This window comes from Equus przewalskii, chromosome 17 (genome assembly GCF_037783145.1).
Source record: "Equus przewalskii isolate Varuska chromosome 17, EquPr2, whole genome shotgun sequence".
Classification (NCBI taxonomy): Eukaryota; Metazoa; Chordata; class Mammalia; order Perissodactyla; family Equidae; genus Equus; species Equus przewalskii.
The window spans coordinates 2,644,959-2,665,800 of NC_091847.1; the positions used below are offsets into that span (position 1 = coordinate 2,644,959).

At 38.7% G+C, this 20,842-nt stretch overlaps 1 protein-coding gene across 2 annotated transcripts in view; it reads right to left on the minus strand.

Moving 5' to 3' along the window:
- Window positions 1-261: 261 nt before the first annotated feature.
- Window positions 262-20,842, minus strand: part of UGGT1 (UDP-glucose glycoprotein glucosyltransferase 1) — a 117,089-nt gene continuing 96,508 nt past the window's right edge. For both annotated transcript variants that reach the window (XM_070580963.1, XM_070580964.1), the window contains 5 exons: window positions 19,680-19,840; window positions 18,507-18,621; window positions 6,869-6,985; window positions 6,250-6,418; window positions 262-4,548 (listed from right to left, as the gene is read on the minus strand). In XM_070580963.1, coding sequence (XP_070437064.1) covers window positions 4,523-4,548; window positions 6,250-6,418; window positions 6,869-6,985; window positions 18,507-18,621; window positions 19,680-19,840 — 588 coding nt within the window. In that variant the 3' untranslated portion in view covers window positions 262-4,522. The remainder of the gene's footprint in view (window positions 4,549-6,249; window positions 6,419-6,868; window positions 6,986-18,506; window positions 18,622-19,679; window positions 19,841-20,842) is intronic.

Below are 20,842 nucleotides of genomic sequence, written 5' to 3' on the forward strand. Positions count from 1 at the left end.
TAGCCCTTCTGGGGCAGCTTGCCTGCCAGATCCCGCCTGGGGCAGTTCTCCAAGGTTAGGGACCTAGAAGAGGCATGGGTGCTGTCCTGAGAATCCAGAGAACTGGCTGCATCTGGACCCCGACCCATCACCAGACCAGATGTTCAGGCAAAGCTCTTCTTCCTGTCCAGGCCTGACTGTTCTGTCAGGTGAAGGAGTGGAACTTTGAGCTCTAGCAATCCACCCTTCCTAAACATAAAAGCTGAATGACTGGCCAGACAGTTTAAAGAAGAGAAGAAAAAGTTTATTTGTTGACCAGACCTTGTTTTCATTACAGTACCCAGAAATTCATTCTCAGTTCACTTCAGGTGCAGAGGGCTCTATGGACATTAAGAGCCCCAAAGCTTGTTTCCAAGCGAGAGGCAGCACCTGGACCTAGGCTGCATTGAATGGAGAAGGACTGAAGTAAAACAGAACAGTTATAAAGAAGGTGTTCTTGTTTTTAAGTACATAGTTTCCTTAAAAATTCGAACATTTTCCCGTTATTACCAAGGATAACTGGTTGGAAAACATGGTATTTGATAATCTTTTTCTCAAATTGTTGACCTTAGGTTAATGTATTTTCTTTTATTTTGGAAAGGAATCATGCCCATTTCTCTGGAAATCTAACTGGTGACAAGTAAGGCAATGTATAAGTTACAGTGGGACGAAGGCCTTAGCTCCTGCCCTAACTTGTGTCCTAGCAAATCTTCCACGTTTGGCCTCTGTGTTGCTAGGTAACTGGGAAAGTCTCAGACGGCCTCTTGCTTGCAAAATCATTACCATGGAGTTGAAACTTTATGCACTACTTCTGGGGAGAATGCAGCTTCCTGAAACCGATTTTGCGGTTTGTTTTTATAAATTATCAGTACTCAGTGAGACCCTAAGGGGGAGAGAGCCTCTACTCAGTGCACTGACTCAATGCCACTCAGAAGTGTCGTTTCTGTATTAAATTGAGAAATCAAAGACCAAATAATGAAAGAGAAATTGAAATCCTCCAGATACTTTGAAATATCAGTAAGGACCCGAGTTAATGAAGTCTACTTCGCTTGAATTCAATCAGGTAATTACCAAAGTCCTGATTAAGATCTTTCCTCACTACATCAAGGCAGGGAAAACATGAGCTTAAATAAAAAATGTTATCCCACCCAACTAGACACATGACAGCTATATTTAAGTTGATTTACCATCCCACAAAAGTGTCCCCATAAAATCAAATACTTAAAAAACCTAATTATTAAAATTACACAATGGAATATATATTAAATAATTTTGCACACAATGCACCCTCCATTTGTTGTTACCAAGACAAAGTTTCCATTAGGTGGCTTTACCAAAACATTTCCATTTCCATGAAATTTGATACCATAGTAATAACATTTTATTCAGAAAATGTAGTAGATATTTCCTGTAACTCTTAAGTTGAATTATTTCTTTTAATCATTCATGGCAATTTTAGGAAAGGACTGCTTTCAAGTACCCAAATTGACTCACACAGGAGATGTGGGGGAAGCGGAATCATTTACACTCACTGCTATGAGGGTGGTGTCTGACCTCTTCCAATTATGGTGCCAGTAAAGGATAATTCCCAGCAAAAGGAAACTGGGATTCCTTTGCTCCCTATCCCCTGGGCCAGTCCCTCTCTTCTGAAAACTGCACTGCCACCTCTAGCTTTCAGCCCTTCACTCAGGGACTCTCGGTCCTGCAACCAGATAAAAGTTGTTCATTCACGCAGTTCATAATATGAGGACTTAAGGACAGCAGAGTAAATTAAGCTCCATTCTTGGAAACTATTTCTTAATAGATGTACAATCTTTGCTCTTCCAACAGCTGAGCTCACCCCACACGTGGGCCCTCCAGGATGCACATGCACTTGGCAGGCAGCGAACATCTGCATGTTTCCATTGGAAATGCAGCGTCTGACAGTCGGCACATCCTTCTCAGTGCGGCGAGTATTGAGGACAATTTTAAAACAAAACACAGGCATGCTCCACACGCCCAGCAGCAGGCTCTGTGCTTGGGTTTTGAGCTCAATCAAATACCACTGTTCACAGAACACAACAACTTACACTGTGGCGTGTCATTCTGACATGTCACATTATTTCATATCACTCTGGCACTGATTCAGAAAGAAAATTTTCCAGTAGGGCATATTGAGAGAGAAAAATCCATTACACAGTTAAAAACAACTCACTGTGAAGTTTCCAGAAGCTTGAACATTTCATGCAACTAATTCTTATTCCTTGGAAAAAACTCTCTCCTACCTATCTTTTCAGTCACAATCTGCTCTCACACAGTGGAGGCAAAAGACAGTGCTAACCAAGACCAGATTTTTGTGGAAACAGCATTCCCTCGGGCACCAGAGGCTCACGGTGAAAGGTGCTTGCGTCTCATGAACCACAGTCACTGGCAGGAGAGGCGGGCTCTAGGCCACTTCAGGAGCAAGCTGGGCCTTGCATATTTAGATTCAATATTAATAAGACTGATGTTTAGGGTGGGACGAACAAGGGGAAATGAGGATAAACACTACACAGAGAAGAGGTTTCACACTGCACTTTCTCATACGGAATATGCCTAAGAGACCTGATGGAAAGACACAGAGGAAGTGGCTTGTTCCATGTCCCAAGGAACCAGCATTTTAAAAGCATATCCCATGACTTTAGTATTTCCTGCTCAACCTCTCAGAGAATAAACTAGAAAAATGCACCACTCTGCCTGCAGCTGCAGACAGCAAACACGGGTCTCTCAGCAGGCTCCGTGAACCCTCAGAGGAAGCCGAACCACTCTTTTTACTGCCACTGATCCACCCCTGCCGCTGCTCTGAGCAGGGGACTCCTGCTACAGCCTTTGTCAACAGCAATGACTCGGAGGGATCTTCCAGTCTTGGATCAATTTTCTAAAAATCTTTTGGGCTGCCCCCTTCCCCAATTTTTAACGGAATTATAAAAACAAACTCAAAAGCTCCTTCCGAATGCCTGAGAGACTCCTGAGCAAATCTGTGCAGGTGGATACAGCAAAAATAAATTACTTGATGTTTGTTAAGACTTTGATTTTTAAGAGACTGCAAGTCAATACGTGACCTGGCTGAGAAGAGTCAGGACTTAGCTCTCCATTTGCGCCCCCTCCTCCTATTTTTAAAAAGCAGGCAAAACATGAGAGACAAAAGCTGCTTGCAGTGGGGGGGACGGACCTGGAGCGGCACCCCCACGAGGCCAGCAGCACTCTGGAAGCCTCCTGTGGGGGGCCTCCCAGCACGGCCCACTCACCAGCAAAGGTTGCTCTGGAAGGGCCGTGCTGGGCTGCCGAAGGAAAGACACAAAAAGCAACGCTGCTTCCAGATCAACTATGTGGAGTCAGAATGGGCAGAGTGCTGGCAGTTTCTGCAACCCACAGCCTTAAACTAAAAGCAATACGCAAGGGTGTACAGAAAAACAGGACTCACACAGCCAAATCTCTCCTGGTCTCAGACCTGGGGGCCTTTTGCGGAGAAAAGTCAAAGCCAACTGCCCTGGTCTGAGGGAGAAACATCCTCCAGAGGAGAGGGGGAGGACGTGTGCCTGTCCTGAGGGAGCCCAGAGCCCCAGCACGGCTCCCAGAGACTCGCTATGGCTGTATCCAGTAAGGAAGTCAGTAAGAGACAGTATCTTTAGAAAGCGGGAAGAAAAAGCAAAGACTTTCACAAATACAAAAATTGTTTATAAAACAATTAGCTAAAAAGTTCACCGGGGTTGGTGGAGAATAAGAATAACGTTTTCATTTCAAATTAGTCACAATGGTACTGATGGTTTATAAAAGAGAACAGCCAATTTCTGGTCTTCCTCACCTCCCCACAACCCCCGGAGCCTGCTTCTCCTGATATTTTCCCTACCCTCACCCCCACCCACCCCCAGCCTGTCCCAAAATTAATTTGCCCTGCGCCAACCCTGAAGACACATGATTGCTGGTTGGGTTTCAATTCAATAATGACCCTGATGTCGGGGAAGAGAAGGCCAGAAGGGCACAGGAGCACACTGGCATAAACCTCGAGCCGTGTGGACCTCGGACAAAACTTCTGCCGATGCGGCTCCGGACGGGACCTGCCCCACAGCGCAGGCTGCAGACTGGGCTCCACTGCAGGGAAACTGAGGTAAGGAAGGACACGGCGGCCCTGGCTGGTTGGCTTCCCGTGACAGTGCGGCACACTTGTGCTCTTGGTGGCACACCCCAGCACTTGTTTCCGTCCAATTCCCTTCACCATTCTCCCCTCTGGTTAGAAGACTGCCCCCCACAGAGTTCCAAAGCATCAGCCCTTGTCTTCCTCTGAGGGACAAATCCAAGAGAGCCTTGACTCCAAAGATCCAGAGCCCACCGACGTGCAGAAGTCAAAATCAACGCTCAGAATCAAAAGGCGTGGCACACCTGCCCGGCCAGTTCATCAGCAGTTGTATAGACAGATCAGAAAAAACTAGCATTTAATATAAAAAGTGTTTTTCAAATGGTGTAATTTCCTATCGTCCTCTGGAGATCATAATTCTTCACGTTTCTGAGGTCCTATAGAAAAGGAGAACAATGAAAAATAAAATGAATTATCCTCCAGTTATACAAATACAGACTGGGCATTTTCTGGTACTGTAATGTATTATTTGTGCACCCACCTCCATTTTCTCTTTTACAATTTTTAAGAGTTTCGGTTTGATATGTTTGTATTATATTTTGAAAGCAAAAACGAAATTTTTATTTTCAAAACCACAAACTACCTGCACATCCCTACTCCATCTGCATCATTTTCACAGGCAGAATATTTACTCTAAGGAAAAATGCACACATTTTTAGTCAAGATGCTTCGTTTCTCACTTAATAACATATAAACATTTTCCTATGGAGCAGTGTAGCTCATTTACTATTCTCTAGTTTTGGATGTTTAAGCTGTTTTTAATGCTTTGATTTATAAATAATAGCAAAAGAAATTTCTCTATGTAGATAACTTTTTTGTTGTGTTGAATTAATTCTTTAAGGTAAATTCTCAAGGGAGGAATTATTGAGGGCACAAATATTTTAATGGCTCCCAATGCCTGATTTACTGCTTTTTAACAAGGAATATTCTAATACAAAAGGCTTCAGCAAGGCAGATCCAGAGCAGCCCCTCACCATCTCCCCCACAAATGGCATTAGCAACGTTTATTTTTCCTATGTCGTATGTATTGATGAGAGTCCTTCGAGTTGATTACCGTTTCCTCGAATTCATTTATCATCTGCGTTTTCCTCTTATGGGAACAGTATGTCTACACTCTGCCCATTTATCTATGGAAGTTCTTGAGGATGTGCTCATCAATGTGAATTACTTCTACGGTAAATATCCAGCCTCTAGCTGTGACGTTTCATATCATGGTATAGCCTTCAGGATGTTTAGCTGAGTCACTCAAGATCTATGTTCTGTAACTGCTTTTTTAGAATTGGTTTTGAGCTGAATAAATGGTAAAAGGCAGAGTGCATCTCGTTAATAGTTTACAAAAGGTCATTTTCCTATTCTAATGACCATGTTCAACTGGCCACCTCTCCTTCACAGGACAGGAAAACCATCAGATGAAGACTTTGTATTTAAATCCAAACACTCCACCACACCCCGATGTGCTTGATGGAAAGAGTATGTTTTTCCCAATCAACATGGACTTTGTCTTGACCCTAAATGTGTTCATTCACTAGTGCCCGGACAGAGTTAACGAAAAACCAAGGAATCTGACAAGAGATCCCCCAAACAATGTCAGGTTTCACTTATGTATCACAAAACTCATGAACCTAAACAATAATAATCACAATTAAAACCAAAAAAAAAAAAAACCACCCCTGAAAAAAAGATCAGCAATTGCATTAATAAATACTATCTAGGGGGCTGGCCTGTTGGTGAAGTTTGCATGCTCTTTCAGCAAACCAGCATTCATGGGTTTGGATCCCAGGCACAGACCCACAGCACTCATCAGCCATGCTGTGGCGGCGCCCCATATACAACATAGAGGAAGATGGGCGCAGATGTCAGTTCAGGGACAACCTTCTTCAGTAAAGATCAAATAAATAAATGCTGTTTAGAAGGCCAACTGAAAAAGGAAAGTGAGAAATAAACAGTGGCTCAGGTCAGGATGGAAGGACTGACAAGTGATTCTTCTTTCCCTTTTATGCATTATCCTGTCATTTTGCAACAAACAGAGATGAGGAACGGGAAGAAGAACTGACCGAAAGGCAGGTGTCTGCACTCACCCTCGCGGCTGGGCTCTGGTACCGTCTTCTCCTTATGCAGTGCTCCCGTCTCCTTCTCCTTCTGGAAGCGCATCTGCAGCTGCTTGATCTCCTGGTCGTAGTCCTGCCACTCGGGGACAATTCGAACAGCTGCTTCCAGCTTGGGCTCTTTGGTCATTGGATTATTACACTGTGAAAACCAAAATAACATACTTTAGCTGAGCTGAAGAAAGGGTCCATTATACAGAATTCAAAGGAGTTTCTGCACTTGGGTTACAAGTCCTAACTGGACAAAAAGAACAACACTAAGGAACCAAATGACAGATTAGCAGAAGGAACATGGTTAAAGAAGTTGCAGGGAGCTACTGGAAAGCAGGACAGAGAGTCCACTTGGGAAAGGCACAGAGATGAGCTGGAAGACAAGGAGTGCTGCAGTGGATGAGAACAGCCCCAGCAGACGCTAGACGGTCTGGCTTCCTGCTGTAGCTGAGAAGAGATCTGCTGGAGTTACTGTCAGACGTTCTGCAGGCCCCATGCTGCACGACTGCAGAGAAAGCCCGAATGAGCATCTGTGCACCGATGACCAACCAGTCACACAGCACACTGGACACGAGGCAGGAAAGAACCACAGACGGCTTACCAGGTCAATTGTTTTTGCCCTTTTCTTAGAGGCATCATCACACCATGTTTCACACCAAAGCCATTCTTGAGGGAGTGATTTAATTGGCACTTGATGGATCATGTTATTGGGCAAATCCTGTTTGATAAAGAAAATAAAACACAACAATCAAAAGTTCTGGAGGAAATTTAAATAAACACGAAGCAAATTAGTGATGTTCACTGCATATTACATATCACACGCCAATCTCAAATTCTTAGATCTGAAAAGGTCTTTGCCAAAAGCCTTATTAGAGAAGCTAAAATACATATTTATGGTGTTCTTACAAACCACAAAGTTTAGAGGAACCATAAAACATCTAGGAATAATAGGCACCTGAAAAACTTTAGCTTAAAACTCACAAATAGCTTGCACTTGGACTTCCCTCATGAGGGCAAATCTAAGAAAAATACCTTTTCAAAGCCAAGCTAAGCATAGAGTGTGCTTCTTATACTTCACAGTTTTGCGTAAAGTACGCTCTGAATCCCCCTTGTCCACTGAGGCTTGATCCCAAGTAATGAAGCCCACATGTTTTCTAGCCAACTGCACTCTATGCCTTGAAGTTTTTTTCTCAGGAAAACTTTTGAGTTTCACACAATAAAACGTTCCATTGTCCTAAGACACAAACAACCAGTATGATGTAGCAATTCCACTTCTGGGTATGTACACAAAAGAACTGAGAGAAGGATCTCAAACAGATACTTGCACACCATTGTTCATAGAGGCACTGCTCACAATACTCAAAAGATGGGAATAAGCCAAACGTCCATCAAGAGATGAATGGATAAACAAAATATGGTATATACATACAATGGAATAATGGAATATAATTCAATTTAATAGGAAGGAAATTCTGATACATACTGTAACTTGGATGAACCCTGAAAACATTATGCTAAGTGAAATAAGCCAGACACAAAAGGAAAAATACTGCATGGTTCTAAAAGTAACTAGAATAGGTAAACTCATACAGACAGAAAATAGTATAAAGGTTAACAATGGCTAGGGGAGGAGAGAAGGGGAAGTTATTGTTTAATGGGTAAAGAGTTTCACTTTGAAATGATGAAAAAGTTCTGGAGATAAACAGTTGCACAACATTGTGAATATACTTAATGCCATTGAACTGTACACTTAAAAGTGGTTAAAGTGGTGAATTTTATGTTATGTATATTTTATCACAATAAAAAATAACAATAAAGATAAAATAAAGACACTTTCAGACAACAAAAACTGAAAATTTGTTCCCAGTGATCTCATTAAGGAAAACTAAAGGATATTCTTCAGGCAGAAGGAAACTGATCCTCTATGGAAGCCCAGAAATACAAGAAAGAATGCAGAGTAACTGAAAGGGTAACTATGTCAGAAAATCTAAATCTAAACAGATACCGACTGTATTACACAAGAATAATAACTTCTTCTGGGATTAAAAGAGAGAGAGATCTAAAATACAGGGCAACAAGGCATTTAGGTTGAGGACAAATGCAGTTAACAAGTTCTATGGCAGTGCTACCAGAATGTGGTATGCAGACTTGCAGCAAAGAGGTTATTGGGAACGCAGATTCTTAGGCCCAACTGTATACCTACTAACTCAGGCTGTGGGGATGGGGCCCAGGAACTAATGCTTTAGTAAGTTCTCCCGGTGATTCTTTCATGTATGCCCAAATTTGAGAAGCACTGTTCCGATGTTTTTGCACTGTCTGGTAGGTGGGTAAAATATACTGATTAATAGTAGCCTTCGCAAAGTAAGAAATTCATACTGTAATCTCTGCAATGATCATTAAAAGAACTGTGAAAAAGTATATAGTTTAAGCTAATAGAAAATGGAATTATAAAAAACTCTGAATCTGAAAGAAACTGACTAAGGAGAAAAAAAGAAACAAAGAACACATGGAATAAAAAGAGGAATTCTGTAGAAAAGCTAAGCTCACTAGTGATTACATTAACCACAAATGGACCAATGTTCTAATTAAATGACTGTCACACCAAATGAAAAAACAAACAGATATAATCTATTTATAAGAAACAGAAGTAAAACATAACGACAGAGAAAGACTGAAATATAGAAGGATACAAGAAATATACCATGTAACAATTGAAAGGAACACTGGCGTATTTGCACTAAGATAAGATGAAGCACACTTTAAGGCCCAAAAAGAAAGTAAAAAGACATTACCAGATATAGTAAAAGGTTAATTTGTCAGAAATATATAGAACTTCTAAGGTTTTTTTGGCATTTAACGATAACAGTCTGAAAATACATAAAGCAAAACTTGACAAAACCAAAGACAGGAAAGATTTCACAACATGGAAAGAAAGATTTTAAACACAATACTCTAAGTAACTAACAGAAAAAATAGACAAGAAACACATAAGAACACATTGCTAAACTTGACCTAATAGACATACGTAAAAAAATATTATACGTAGCAATTGCCAAATATAAAACCAGGTAAAATGTTTACCAAAACTAATCATATTTGGGTCAAAAAATAAATCTCAACAAACTTCAAATACCTGAAATCGCACAGAATACATTCTCAGACCACAGAACTACTAACCTAGAAATAACAAAAAATGTAACTGGAAAATCCCCATGTATTTGGAATCACTTGGAAATAACTTATGAGTCAACAAAAAAATCACAATGGAAACTAGAAATATATTGAACCAAAGGGTAAGGAAAATGCTACACATAAAACATGTGGAATGTAGACAAAATCTTCCTGAATTTGATAATTTTAAATGCATACGTTAGAAAAGACTAAAAATCATGAACTAAACGCCTATCTCAAGAAATTACAAAAGTATCAACAAATTAAATTTAAAAAGTGAAAGGTAAGAAATAATAAAAAACATAAGTTGGTAAAATAGAAAAGAAACACACATAGACAGTACAAAAAAATGCTAAAAGCTGCTTCTTTGAAAAGACTAATAAAACTGATTAATTCCTGGTGAGCTGAACAATGGGAAAAAGAGAAAGCACAAATACACACTGTCAGGAATTCAAATTAAAGAAGAAGAGAGAGAGAGAAGACCCCACTACAGGTCCTACCATGGACTTTAAAAAGATAACTGGTGTGATGAAAACACTCCAGCTCTGGATATACATTTCTCAATAACATCTAAACATATCACAGTATATAAAGTATATCTTCAAACTGAAAAGAAAATGAAAGGATAACACAACGATAATACGTTAGGAAATATAGATACAAGTGAACAAAACTATTGATAAAAGAAGTTACAGAAAATGTCAACAGTCCCACAACTATTAAAGAAATTGGAGTCATAATTTAAATGCAAAGAAAACATTGTGTGACATCATGAGCGAATTCAACCAAACATTTAAGAAAAGAAAGAAGGTTCATCTTACACAAACCAATTACAGGTAAATGAAAAAGAACAAAACCAAACTCATTTTATTAAGTCAACACAGCCTTGATGTCAAAACCTGACAGACATATTATAAGACAATGTCACACAAAAACATAAATGCAGAATTCTTAAATACTAGCACAAAGAATCCAGGAATACATTAAAAAGGATAATGAATCATGACCAAGTTGGGATATATTACATGGTGCAATTCAGAAATTATATTTAGATATATAATTAAATTTACAGAATAAAAGAGAAAAACCGTACCTCAGCAGACGTAAAAAATGTGTAAAATTTAACACAAAAGATTTTTTTTTAAAGTAGCAAACCAGGAATAAAATGAACTTCTTTAATCTGAATGAGGTATCTACAAAACATCTACAGCAAACATCACACTTAGTGGTGAAATGTTGAAAACCTTCCTTTGAATCAAGAATGTCTACTATCAACATTTCTTTTCAACAATATGGAACGCCTAGCAAGTAGACAAAGCAAGAAACAGATTTAAAAATGTAAAATTGGAAAAGAAGTAAAATCGTTTTTATTTGTAGATGATATGATGATGTATATAGAAAATCCAACAGTGTATATAGATTAGCAAGGTAGCTGAGTGCAACAATGAACAAAATTAATTGCAATGCTAGTGGCTGGGGAAGCGCAGGTGAAAGAAAGCAACCCTCCCCCTGCCCAGTGCTCCAGATCTGCCATCAGTCAGAGCATTGCACAGTGAGAAAAGGAGTCAGCGGGTGGAGTTACGGAGGCCCTGACTGTGCTGGGCCCAGAATACACAGTGCCTGATCCCCACCCAGTGATGGCAGGTGGAAGCTGCAACCAGATAATAACACTATGAGGAGGCAAAAATCCACACCATAAAGCAGTATGAAAAAGCAAATTAAATCTCCAGACCAGAAGGAAAGTGAGAAGTATCCAGAAACCAATCCTGAAAAAAAGAAATTCATAACCTAAATGACAAAGAATTCAAAATGGACATCATAAAGAAACTCAGCGAGTTACTAGAAAACACAGAAAGACAAATCAACAAATTCAGGAGCTTCTTCACAAAAGAGACTGAAACTATAAAGAAAAACCAATCAGAATTGTTGGAGACGAAAAACACAGTGGGCAAGATAAAGAAAATTCTGGATTCCCTAAACAACAGAGCTGACATTATGGAGGCCAGAATTAGCCAGTAATATAGACCTGCTTCCGACAGAGAAGAGAGAACTGAGACTCAAAAGAAATGAAGAAACTCTCAGAGAAATATCTGAATCAATTAGGAAATGCAACATAAGGATTACAGGTATTTCAGAGCGGGGAAGAGAAGGAGAACGGAGCAGAAAGTTTGTTCAAAGAAATAATAGCTGAGAACTTCCCAAACCTGGGTAAAGAGCTGGAAATACAAGTGAATGAGGCCAGCAGTTCTCCTAATTATATCAATGTAAAAGGACCTTCTCCAAAGCATATAGTAGTAAAGGTGGCAAAAGTCAATGACAAAGAAAAAACACTAAGGGCAGCAAGGCAGAAAAAAATAACCTAAGGAACCCCTAATGGGCTTTCAGCAGATTTTTCAGCAGAAACCTTACAGGCTAGGAGAGAGTGGAATGATATATTCAAAATCCTGAAAGACAAAAACTTTCAGCCAAGAATACTCTATCTGGCGAAGATATCCTTCAGATATAACAGAGAAATAAAAACTTTCCCAGATAAACAAAAGCTAAGGGAGTTGATTGCCACAAGATCCCCCCCAAAAGAAATCCTCAAGAAGGCCCTTATAAGTTGAAAAAAAAAAAAAAAAAGGAAATAGGAAAAGGGCTACCAAGCCCTGAGCAAGGAGATGAATAGGTAGGCAATAGTCAGAAAATGGTGGTTCTGTATCAGATCAGGTTAGTAAACGCTTAACTTTAACATTAAGGATAAAGAGAAGGAAAACACCAAAATAAAAATAATCATTTTAATGATAAATTCACAACACAAGATGGAATAAGATATGATAAATAACTTAGAAGGGAAGAGGAAAGGGATGGAATTAGCATAGTCTAAGGAAATAAGAGGCTAACAGAAAATGGACTATCACATCTGTCAGGTTTTTTATACAAACCTAATGGTAACCAGTAAACAAATAATTAGAACAGGGACATATAGGATAAACAAGGAGAAAATGAAGAAAACCATCATAAAAAAACTACCTAATCAAATTGGTAGTCCAAATAAACAGTATGAGAAACAAAGGAAATGCAGAAGAACCAGAAAACAGGCAACGAGATGGCAGCAGTAAGCACTCATATACCAATAATCACTCTGAATGTAATTGGATTGAATTCTCCAATCAAAAGACACAGAGTGGCAGGATGGATTAAAACTCAAGAACCAAAAATACGCCACCCCCAAGAAACACATCTCAGCTCCAAAGACAAACACAGGCTTAGAGTGAAGGGATGGACGACAATACTCCAAGCTAATGGGAAACAAAAGAAAGCAGGTGTTGCCATACTTATAACAGACAAAGTAGACTTCAAGATAAAACAGGTAAAGAAAGACATAGAGGGGTAGTATATAATGGTAAAAGGGACACTCCACCAAAGCCATTACACTTATAAACATATATGTACCCAACACAGGAGCACCAAAGTATATAAAGCAACTATTAAACCTAAAAGGAGATATTAACAACACACTAATAGTAGGGAACCTCAACATTCCAATCACATCAATGGATAGATCAACCAGACAGAAAATCAACAAACAGTGGAATTAAATGAAAAATTAGACCAGATGGACTGAATAGATATATATATAACACTCAATCCAAAAACAGCAGAATATACGTTCTTCTCAAGTGCACATGGAACATTCTCAAGGAGAGACCATATGTTGGGAAACAAGGCAAGCCTCAATAAATTTAAGAAGATAGAAATCATATCTAGTATCTTTTCCAACCATAACACAATGAAACTAGAAATTAACTACAAGAAAAAAGCTGGCAAAGGAACAAAAATGTGGAGACTAACAACATGCTACTGAACAACCAACAGATCATCGAAGAAACAAAAGGAGAAATCAAAACATATCTGGAGACAAATGAGAACGAAAATACATCATACTAACTCATATGGGATGCAGCAAAAGTGGTCCTAAGAGGGAAATTTATAGCAATACGGGCCCATGTTAACAAACAAGAAAAAGCTCAAATAAGCAATCTTAAACTACACCTAACAGAATTAGAAAAAGAAGAACAAATAAAGCCCAAACTCAGCAGGAGGGAAATAATAAAAATTAAAGCAGAAATAAATGAAATTGAAACAAAAAAGAATGCAGAAAGAATCAAGGAGCTTGTTCTTTGAGAAGACAAAAAAAATTGACAAACTCTTAGCCAGACTAAGAGAAAAAGAGAGAAGGCTCGAATAAATAAAATCAGAAATGAAAGAGGAGAAATTACAACAAATACCACAGAAATAAAAGACTAAGAGAATATTATGAAAAAACTATATGCCAACAAACTGGACAGTCTAGAAGAAACAGATAAATTCTTGACTCTTACAACCTCCCAAAAGTGAATCAAGAATAGAGAATCTGAATAGATCAATTACAAGTAAAGAGATTGAAACAGTAATCAAAAACCTCTAAAAAATCAAAGTCCAGGACCAGACAGCTTCTCTGAAGAATTCTACCAACCTTTCAAAGAAGATTTATTACCTATCCTTCTCAAACTATTCCAAAAAATTGAGGAAGACAGAAAAATTCCTAACACAAAATTGAGGAAGACAGAAAAATTCCTAACACATTCTACAAGGCCAACATCACCCTGATACCAAAGTCAGACAAGGACAACACAAAGAAGGAAAATTACAGGCCAATACAGCTCATGAAAATAAATGCAAAAATCCTCAACAAAATATTGGCAAACCAAATACAGCAATACATCAGAGATCATACACCATGACCTAGTGAAGGTAATACCAGGGACACAGGGATGGCTCAACATCCGAAAATCAATCAATGCGATATACCACATTAATAAAATGAGGGGGAAAAAACCCACATGATTATCTCAATAGACACAGAGAAAGCATTTGACAAGATCCAACATCCATTTGATAAAAACTCTCAATAAAATGGGTATAGAAGGAAAGTACCTCACCACGATAAAGGCCATATGTAACAAACCCACAGCCAACATCATACTCAATGGTGAAAAACTGAAAGCCATCCTTCTGAGAAGAGGAACAAGACAAGGGTGCCCACTCTCATCACTCTTATTCAACACAGTACTGGAGGTTTTGGCAAAAGCAATTAGGAAAGAAAAAGAAATAAAAAGAATCCAAATAGGCAATGAAGAAGTGAAACTCTTGCTGTTTGCAGAAGACATGATTTTATATATAGAAAACCTTCAAGAATCAATCAGAAAACGATTAGAAATAATCAACAACTACAGCAAAGTTGCAGGGTACAAAGTCAACTTACAAAAAATCAGTGGCATTTCTATACTCTAATAACGAACTAACAGAAAGAGAACTCAAGAATACAACCCCATTTACAATTGTAACAAAAAGAATAAAACATCCAGGAATAAATTTAAACAAGGAGGTGAAAGACCTATACAAGGAAAACTATAAGACATTACTGAAAGAAATTGATAATGACATAAAAAAATGAAGGGCTGGCCCCGTGGCTGAGTGGTTAAGTTTGGACATTCCGCTGCAGGCAGCCCAGTGTTTCATCGGTTCAAATCCTGGACGCGGACATGGCACTGCTCATCAAACCATGCTGAGGTGCCATCTGACATGCCACAACTAGAAGGACCCACAACTAAGAATATACAACTATGTACCGGGGGGGTTGGGGGAGAAAAAGGAAAAAAATAAAATCTTAAAAAAAAAAAGGAAAAATATTCCATGCACACACATTGGAAGAATAAACATAGTTAAAATGTGCATACTACCTAAAGCACTCTACAGATTCAGTGCAATCCCAATCAGAATCCCAATGACATTCTTCACTGAAATAGAACAAAGAATCTTAAAATTCATATGGGGCAACAAAAGACCTCAAACAGCTAAAGCAATCCTGAGAAACAAGAACAAAGCTGGTGGCATCACAATCCCTGACTTCAAAATATACAAGGAAGTTATAGCAATCAAAACAGCTGGTACTGGCACAAAAACAGACACATAGATCAATGGAACAGAACTTAAAGCCCAAAAATAAAACCACACATCTATGAACAGCTAATCTTTGACAAAGGAGCCAAGAATATACAATGAAGAAAGGAGACTCTTCTATAAATGGTGCTGGGAAAACTGGACGGCCACATGCAAATGAATGAAAGTAGACCATTATTTTTCACCATGCACAAAAATAGACTCAGAATGGACCAAAGACTTGAAGGTAAGACCTGAATCCAGAAAACTTCTGGAAGAAAATATAGGCAGTACACTCTTTGACATCAGCCTTGAAAAGATCTTTTTGAATATCATGTCTTCACAGACAAGGGAAACAAAAGAAAAAATAAACAATGGGACTCCATCAGACTAAAGAGCTTCTGGAAGGCAAGGGAAACCAGGATCAAAACAAAAAAACAACCCACCAACTTGGAGAAAATCTTTGAAAATCATATATCCAACAAGGGGTTAATCTCCATAACATATAAAGAACTCACACAACTGAACTACAAAGAAACAAACAATCCAATCAAAAAGTGGGCAGAGGATATGCACAGACATTTTTCCAAAGATATATAAATGGCCAATAGGCAAATGAAAAGATGCTCAACATCACTAATCACCAGGGAAACACAAATCAAAACTACACTTAGATATCATCTTATGCCTGTCAGAACGGCTATAATTACCAAGACAAAAAATAACAAATATTGGAGAGGTTGTGGAGCAAAGGGGAGCCTCATACACTGCTGGTGGGAATGCAAACTGGTGCAACCACTATGGAAAACAGTATGGAAATTTCTCAAAAAATTAAAAATAGAAATACCCTATGATCCAGCCATCCCACTACTGGGTATCTATCCAAAGAACTTGAGATCAGCAATTCAAAGAGGCTTATGCACCCCTATGTTCATTGCAGCATTATTCACAATAGCCAAGACAGGAAGCAACCAAAGAGACCATTGACTGACGATGAGATAAAGAAGATACGGTATATATATACAATGGAATACTACTCAGCCATAAAAAAGACAAAATCGTCCCATTCACAACCACATGGATGGACCTTGAGGGTATTATGTTAAGTGAAATAAGCCAGACAAGGAAAGACAAACACCATATGGTTTGACTTATTTGTGGACCAAAAACAAACTTACGGACAAAGAGAACAGTTTAGTGGTTACCAGGGGGAATGGGGTGGGGGGTGGGCACAAGGGGTGAAGGGGTATACTTATATGGTGTCTGACAAATAATAATGTACAACTGAATTTTCACAATGTTATAAACTATTATGACCACAATGAAAAAAATTAGAGAATATTAATAAAGAGATAGAAAGTATACAAAAGAATCAAATAGCAAATCTGGAGTTAAAAAATATAACTGAAATGAAAATTTACTAGAAGGATTCAACCACAGATTTCAGCAGGCAGAAAACAGAATCAGGTCAAGTGAAGATAAGTCAGTTCACATTAACTAGTCTGTGGAACAGAAAGAAAAATGAAGAAAAATAAACAATCTCAGAGACTTGTGGGACACCATCAAAAATACCAACATACACATAATGGTTGTCCCAAGAGGGGAGAGAGAAAGAAAGGGATAGCAACAGTACCTGAAGAAATAAAGAAAACTTCCCAAATTTGATGAAAAACATTAACGTACACATCCAAGAAACTCAATGAACTCTAAGTAGGATAAACTCAAAAGAGATCCACACCCAGATATACCATAAGCAAACTGTGAAAAGATAAAGAACCTTGAAACCAGCAAAAGAGATAGTGACTTGTCACAAAGGATTCTCAAGATTAACAGTTGATTTCTATCAGAAACCACAGAGACCAGAAGGTGCTTTCCAAATGAAAGCCACGTGGATGCCAGCTCACACCTACCAAATTAATAGATTGACAACAAGTACTGGCCAAAACGTGAAACAACAAGAATTCTTACACTGTTGATGGGAGTATGAATTAGAACTACTTTAGACAACGGTTTGGAATTATCTAGTAAAGATAAAGATATACAAATCTGATGATCCAGCAATTCCACTTGTGGTTGTACACACAATTGAAATATGTGTACATGTGCACAAAGACATGCGCATGATCAATCACAGCAGCATTATCCACAGGAGACAAAAACGGAAAACAACCCAAACGTAGAAGAGATCAACGGAATGTAGGACCACCACACACAACACGGATGAACCCTGCAAACAAGATTGAGCAAAAGAAGTTAGACTCAAAAGAGTGCATCTTTATGATCCCACTGAGATAGGGAGAAAAAAACAGGCAAAACTAAACCATAGCGTTTAAGGATACATGGTTAATTAGTAATTCTACAAAGAAAAGCAAGGGGGTGATTACCAGGAAAGTCAGGTGCTTCTGTTGGAGATGAAGTGCGGCTGCTGGGATGCTAGTTGTGTTCTAGTTCTTGAACTGGGTGGTGGTAAATGGGCATTGGCTTTGTGGAATTCATTGATGCATGTGAATATATACATATTTGTATATTTTTATGTTGTACATTTCTCTTTACAGGTGCTATATATCACAATAAAGGTTTTAAAATGTTTAAGGTAGACTTAAGCCAAACAAAATACGTGAATCTATGTATTTAAAACACTTAAACTACAATCTTACCTCTGAAAACTGTTTAGCATTAATAAACCGTTATTCAGCTAAACTTCTTTAAAAACACCATGGTTTCCCATAGGAAAAAGGGCAATTGTGATACTATATTCTCTACTGTGAGTCCTGAGTTAGTTCCTAAAGAAGAGAAACAAACTGACCCTAGCAGGCAAAGAAACAAATTTATCAGATTAGCTTGGGTACCAAATTAGAAGATACAGTAAAGATTCAAATAGGCAGCATCCTCCTTTCATCTCCCTCCTCAAACGAACATCAGACCTAGAAGGCTTTTCACTACTAAGTCTTCTCTTGAGAGAAAAATATCATATACACACATACGCAAAATTCCTTTCCATGAACAAGACACTGTCCCAACAAAGGAGAGAACTGAAAGCTAAATACTACTTTGCTTTCTAACAACATTGTATACCCATCCCTGAAAGTGTTAACCAAACTTACTTGATCAAGATTTGAAAGGCTGTTAGGATCCTGACTCAGACCTTGATACTGTCCTCTGAGTCTGTCACCAGCAGCTATTTTCCTAAACTTCTTCAGATCCACGACATACAATGCACTGGAGAGAGGAGATCCATTTGTTATAACCAGGGATTATGGCAGAAAAAGCGACCCCAATGAATAAGGGAACAGGTCACTAGGCAAACATTCTGGATGCTCTTTGAAAAGTTGAGGCCTTATGGTGGAGCTCAGGGTCAGTATGTGCTAATTCTAAGACGGCTAAGGAAATTATTTCAAAACCCAGATTCTGCCACCACAAGCTCACTTTGTCACTCTTCCTTCTTTAACTGCCTTCCAAAGGAAATAATCTCTGACAAAAGAAGATTTCTAACAAATGTCAACAGATTAGGTGATAAAATCTATAGTAACTGATAAATAACTATTAGTCAAAGACATCTTGATGATGTCTTAAATGTTGCAGGGAAAAAAAATCCCACAGTGTTAAGAGTTCTTTTGGACCAAGAAGAGAGTGTAATACTGCCATCACCGTAGCCCAACGTTTACCTCTGCTGGTGCTGCTTTCTACAGCCCCCCACCCTCCACATCTGCCAAACCACACTTTGCCTGGAGAAGATAATATTGTTCACCAGAAAAGCAACAAACACATATACTGTTTAACCTAGGAGTTCTACTTCTAGGAATTCATTCTACACATATACTTGAAATATACAAAATAATCATTCACTGAAACATTTAATGTCATAGCAAAAGACCATAAATAACACATATATTGGAATAATATGGAGACATAAAAAAAATAAGCTCTCTCTACATATTGATAAGATCTACTAGCGACATTAAGTAAAAAAACCAAGGCACAAAACTGTAAATAGCACAGTATATTTTGTATAAAAAAGAAGTCATAGTTGTTTATGTAAGAATTAAACTCTGGAAGGACATACAGTAAATTAACAGAGGATGTTATCTGTAGTGGGAGTGGGAACTGGGGAGAAGAGAGACAAGATTGGGAAGATTTTTTTTTCACTGTGTATTTCTTATAATTTTTATTTTTGAACCATATTAATGTATTACTTATTCACAATTTTAAATACACAAAATTAATTTTAATGAAAACAAAACCAAATAGCAGCATTAGGAGTGTCCCTTTTTTGATACCTGATATGATACTTTCGCCCAGCTAAATGACTGGCCCAGTATCCTGATTTCCAGAACCTGTAGCCATCCATTTCTCGTCGGCTATCACAGAAAGGAGTATAACCATAAGGGGCACCGTCCAAATTGAAATCTCTTAACTCTTTCAGATCTGTTCGTACAATCTGGAGGAAAGAAGACCACAAGTCACTGCGTGAACAACCATGCAGACGGAGCATCCTTTAAATAGAGTGCCACACTAGGCCTCACGGAGGCTCTAGCAGCAGACTGAGTCTGAGCCTGGATTCCCCACTCATTAGATGACTGCCCTCACTAACAGGTAAGACACTTAGCCTGGCCCTTGGCACATAGTATTCTAAGTATTTAAAGAGGAAAATAAAGCAAATTTACATTGCTTAGCCTCTCTGTGACTCAGTTTTCACATCTGTAAAATGGAGATGATGCTAGTATCTATCTCAGGGTTGTTGGGAGGATTATGTGAATTAATATATGGATGGACGTGGAAGGATGCCCAGCACAAGGATTAAGTGTGGTGGTGGTAGAATCAGGAAAGCAGGCTTCAGCTTGAGCCAGCTGCCACCTAAGCGAGCCAGATGAGGCAGGGAGGCCCAAAGAGGGGGAGGAAGCCTTTGTTCGAATGACTTCTGCACACATTCCATCACTCCCACTCAGATGATTAACTCAGGTTTCAGGGAGCTCAGGGTCAAGGGCAAGGCTGTAGGGTAGAAGTGTATTCACACTTTTTGAGTTAGTACGCTCTAAAATCACAGTATGTTCCCTTTAATTAAGTCACATCCTGACGGGAGGAAGAATATCTGAAGAGTTCCATATTAGCAAAGTTGGGGATCCATCTACTTAAGCTCCCTCTCTCTCATCCATGTTAGTAACTCCTAGCTTTTGGACAAATAATTGGAGAGGATGGCAAGCACTGTTCAACCTCGGTTTTCCAATTTTTAGTTTGTACATTAAATGAATTAAATAAGATACAAAACCGCATAGATGCTGTAATCACAACGATGTAAAAAAGGCCTAGAAAAAAAGATGAAAATGAAATACATCAAATGCAAATTTTAAACGTGATCACATCTGGGTGATGCCTTTCCACATTTTCTAAATAACGTAAAATAAGCAAGCATTTTTCCATAACTGAAAAAACCAAAATCATA